General features: G+C 44.2%; 1 protein-coding gene across 1 annotated transcript in view; it reads left to right on the top strand.

Annotated features, from left to right (window-relative positions):
- LOC118322130 (WD repeat-containing protein 47-like) overlaps positions 1 to 4,170 on the top strand; it is a gene marked incomplete at its 5' end in the record, with an annotated part of 9,723 nt that extends 5,553 nt beyond the window's left edge. Inside the window, 9 exon segments of the mRNA XM_035653718.1 lie at positions 207 to 379; positions 465 to 710; positions 1,183 to 1,249; positions 1,449 to 1,606; positions 1,978 to 2,147; positions 2,354 to 2,524; positions 3,013 to 3,144; positions 3,283 to 3,501; positions 3,901 to 4,170. Coding sequence (XP_035509611.1) covers positions 207 to 379; positions 465 to 710; positions 1,183 to 1,249; positions 1,449 to 1,606; positions 1,978 to 2,147; positions 2,354 to 2,524; positions 3,013 to 3,144; positions 3,283 to 3,501; positions 3,901 to 4,055 — 1,491 coding nt within the window. The 3' untranslated portion in view covers positions 4,056 to 4,170.
- Between the last annotated feature and the right edge of the window lie 40 nt (positions 4,171 to 4,210).

Genomic DNA, 4,210 nt, shown 5'->3' with positions numbered 1-4,210 from the left:
TGTGTGTGTGTGTGTGTAGTGGCACAATGAGAACTGAAGCAGAGAATACTGGAAGGCAATAATAAATACCATTCAAGTTACAGGGCTTATTCAGGCAAAACAAATACTGTCAAAATACTGCTTCAGAGTGTTCTGTATCTTCTGCAAGAACAAGCCTTACAGTGGGTTTATTTTTTCATGGTGACTCACTTTGTGTGTTTGTTCAGCGTCTTGACTCCACAGAGCACGTCCAGGAGTATTACCGGCAGCGCCTCCGTGTCCAGCAGCATCTGGAGCAGAAGCAGCAACAGCGACAGCTTTACCAGCAGATGCTGCTGGAGGGAGGAGTGAAGCCGCAGGACGGAGCCCAAAACAACCTCACCGAGACCTTCCTCAGCAGGTATGGAAGTCATATGGTGTGATTTAATGAATGAAACACGACCATAGTGCTGCCTTGTTGACAAAGAGATCTTGTTTTTGTCTAGATCAATTCAGAAGTTGGAGGAGATGAACGTGGGCATCGACCACAGAGGAGATGAGGTGATGACGCATCTGGGCCAGCAGTGGAACGGCACCAGCACTTCCAGTCCCAAAACCACCAACACCCGCCACACCCCTGACACCGGGCCGCCAAAGGATAAGCCAGGTGGGAGGGTCAGCAGCACCCCCTTAATGACTGGGAGCCATGGCTTGCCTTCCCTGAGCGAGTCCCCGGTTCCTGCCAGTCACAGGTAAGAACCCGCCTGTGTTATATTTGGCTTTAGCTTTGATAGGATATCTGTATTAAGGGTCCAGTGTCGTAGGTATGTTTTTATAATGACCTGAAAATAAGAATCGTTTTTATTACCTTAGAATGAGCCGTTCTTATCTACAGTGGGGGCCGGGTCCTCTTCCACAGAGTCCGCCATGTTTAACCGCCATGTTTCTACAGTAGCCCAGAACAGACAAACCAAACACAAACAATAGAGAGGGTGTATCTTTTTTTTGCAGCCACCAGAGTTTCTCCTCAATGCTTTAAATGGGAGGGTGAGCTGTGGGGGTTGTAATCTGCCATTACACTGCTAGATGCCACTAAATCCTACACACTGGACCTTCAAGGAGTCATCAAATAGGTAAAAATACAAACTAAATGATTGAATGAACCTTTCTAGCTCTGTGTGTGTGTGTGTGTGTGTGTGTGTGTTTGTTAATTTTTATTATCAGTGCCGAGAAGATCAGAGGGTCAGCCCAAGATGATTCTGGCGGCTCTGCGACACGAAACTCTCAAGAGGTACAGCAACCTTTTATTATTAATAGTATTATTTTGTTTGATATAAGTGTTTTCAGTCATTTTAGTATTAGCTGCATTGTTTGTCTTTGTAATAAATGCTATAAAATATCTACACATTTGTTTGTTTTACTTGTTTTGTAAAGGGAAAGGATATTTGTGTTGTGAAAAAAATCTTAACTAGGCTGTTATTTTTCAACAGCCGGGGAAATCCAAAACACAGTTTATTAAAGTGAACCAGCTCGAGGACACGCAGGCGGTGCGTGCGGTGGCCTTCCATCCCTCTGGAGCTCTCTATGCCGTCGGCTCCAACTCAAAAACCCTGAGAGTCTGTGCCTACCCAGAATCACTAAACACCAGGTAGGGACTACAACAGATCCAAACAATGAGACATTCTTACAATATGATACCCTTATGTACTAGGAAACTAGATGTTGGCTTCATAGAACACACAGATAGAAAACACTTACACTGGCAGTATGGGGATTACTGTAAATGTGCGCATGAGTACTCAGGGGATTTTAGAGGCGTGTGAGCAATTTTGACCAAGGAAAGCAAAAGGAAACTAAATTCATGAAGACTGAGCCAGCATTTTGTGAGAAGAAGCAAAAACGTGTGAGATTTAATACAGGTCGCTAAGTTTTCCACAATTATTAAACAACATTTTGAAAATTTCTTTTCCTACACATTTCTGTCTGTCTGTCTGTCTGGTATTTTCATTGCCCATTCAGCGGTTCTGGTGCAGTCAAGCAGCCGGTGGTGCGTTTCAGGAGGAACAAACACCACAAAGGCTCAATCTACTGTGTAGCATGGAGCCACTGCGGACAACTGTTGGCTACTGGATCCAACGATAAATATGTCAAAGTCCTGCCTTTCAATGCTGACAGCTGCAATGCTACAGGTACTGTTTTATGTGTTTTCGTGTGTATGTGATAAGTAATGTCCATTTTCACAGCCACTTTATTGTCTTGAACAGTATAGACCTGTGTTTGAATGATCACCTTCACATACAGTTTAAAGAAGAACAACTGAGAGAAGGCAATTCACCATTCTCTTGATATTGATGTAACTCTGTGTTTCCACCCCAAATGTACATTTCTGATTCAGGCCCAGACCTGGAGTTCAGCATGCATGATGGTACCATTAGGGACCTGGCCTTTATGGAGGGCCCTGAGAGTGGAGGATCCATCTTGATCAGTGCCGGGGCTGGAGACTGCAACATCTACACAACAGACTGTCAGAGAGGACAGGGCCTTCACGCCCTGAGCGGACACACCGGTACGTTAGCAACAGCTCTTCTCCTGCAGTTACAAAAAAAACTGTAGGGTTTCGAATTCTGCTGAAGAGCTGCTAGACTCTGGCGCCAAAATGTCACCAGGTGCTGCTTTATGATGCACAGCGTTTTCAGAGCGTCTTGCCCACCCGACGTTGTTGAATGTGTATTTTGTTATTTTTCCTTGATATTAGTGCTTCACTTTGTAAGTAGGTGACATAGTTAAATGTTATTGTATTTAATTTAAAGTGTTTATTGTTGTACTTTTTTGATGTAAAGAAACTGAAGCAAAGTCTGCACGGGGTATTTATTTAAAAAAATTGACTGGATTCTCTATTTCTGAACTGGCATAATCTGCTCCAGCAGTCGTAGTGCAGCCAGAAGGCGCTGCAGCCGCGCCCGGTGGATTTTGGCCTAGGAACAGTACCTTGAGATAGATAGTACAAGAAGGTAAAGATATCACAGTTATTAAGATTCCATTTTGCTTGAATAGGTCACATTTTGACTCTTTACACGTGGGGAGGGTGGATGATCGCTTCTGGATCCCAAGACAAGACAGTCCGGTTCTGGGACTTGCGGGTTCCCAGCTGTGTCCGGGTGGTGGGCACAACTCTGCACGGCTCAGGTGAGTCACATCATGACTCTCAATGGGGGGATCATTTTTACCACACTTTCTGAGGTTAAATCTTGGTAAAGACAAAAACCAAATTGTAAGCTGCGGCCAATCACAGCAAACGTCTTACCTATTACCACTCTCACACAGGAAGTGCAGTTGCTTCGGTGGCAGTGGATCCCAGCGGCCGCCTGCTGGCCACAGGTCAGGAGGACAGTACCTGCATGTTGTATGACATCAAAGGAGGCCGTATAGTCCAGACATACCGCCCCCACAGCAGTGACATTCGCTCAGTGCGCTTCTCACCTGGAGCCCATCATCTCCTCACCGGCTCTTATGACAACAAAATCATTATCAGTGACCTTCAAGGTAGCAACTCTACAAAATGACTCACAGTACACTGTAACATAATACACATATTCTACACAAAAAGTTTTAAAAATATATATATAATTTGAATTAAATGTTTAATTTTGAATAGGTTACTTGATGCCCCTTATTTTGTATTTCAAGATTTACACCATGTTCAATTATAAATGTACAATTTAATTAAAAATAATTAATGAAAATGTTGCCAATACAAAAAAAGTAGTTAAACAGTGTATTTTTTTTCTTTCAGTTCATGAGAAGTGTTGCTTTTTTATTACCATTGAAAGAGTCATATACTCACATATATTTGATCATTTGGCCACCAGTGCTGTCAGTGTCTGGTGTTTGATCCCATTGTTTGCCTCTCCTGTGTGACCCTGTTCTTTTCTCTGACCCCAGGTGACCTAACAAAGCCCCTCCCTCAGACAGTGGCAGGGGAGCACTGGGACAAGGTGATCCAGTGTAGGTGGCACCCCCATGACCGGACCTTCCTTTCCTCCTCTGCAGATCGAACTGTCGTCCTCTGGGCACCAGGCCCCTCAGCTATTCACTAGAGAGAGACTGGTTAACAGCAGCAGGAAGCACAAGAACACGGTGTCTGCAGACGTCCCAGCATGGGATCACTAACTGCAGATGCCTGTGTGTATGGATGTTTGTTTGTGTGCAAACATACTGTGAGCATCAAGCTGTATGTGCTGCTCAGTTTAGA

The sequence above is a fragment of the Morone saxatilis genome, unplaced genomic scaffold (genome assembly GCF_004916995.1).
Source record: "Morone saxatilis isolate NCDOM2014 unplaced genomic scaffold, NCSU_SB_2.0 Contig12, whole genome shotgun sequence".
Classification (NCBI taxonomy): Eukaryota; Metazoa; Chordata; class Actinopteri; family Moronidae; genus Morone; species Morone saxatilis.
The sequence above is the reverse complement of the archived record's forward strand: the minus strand, read 5'-3'. Positions and strand labels throughout refer to the sequence as shown.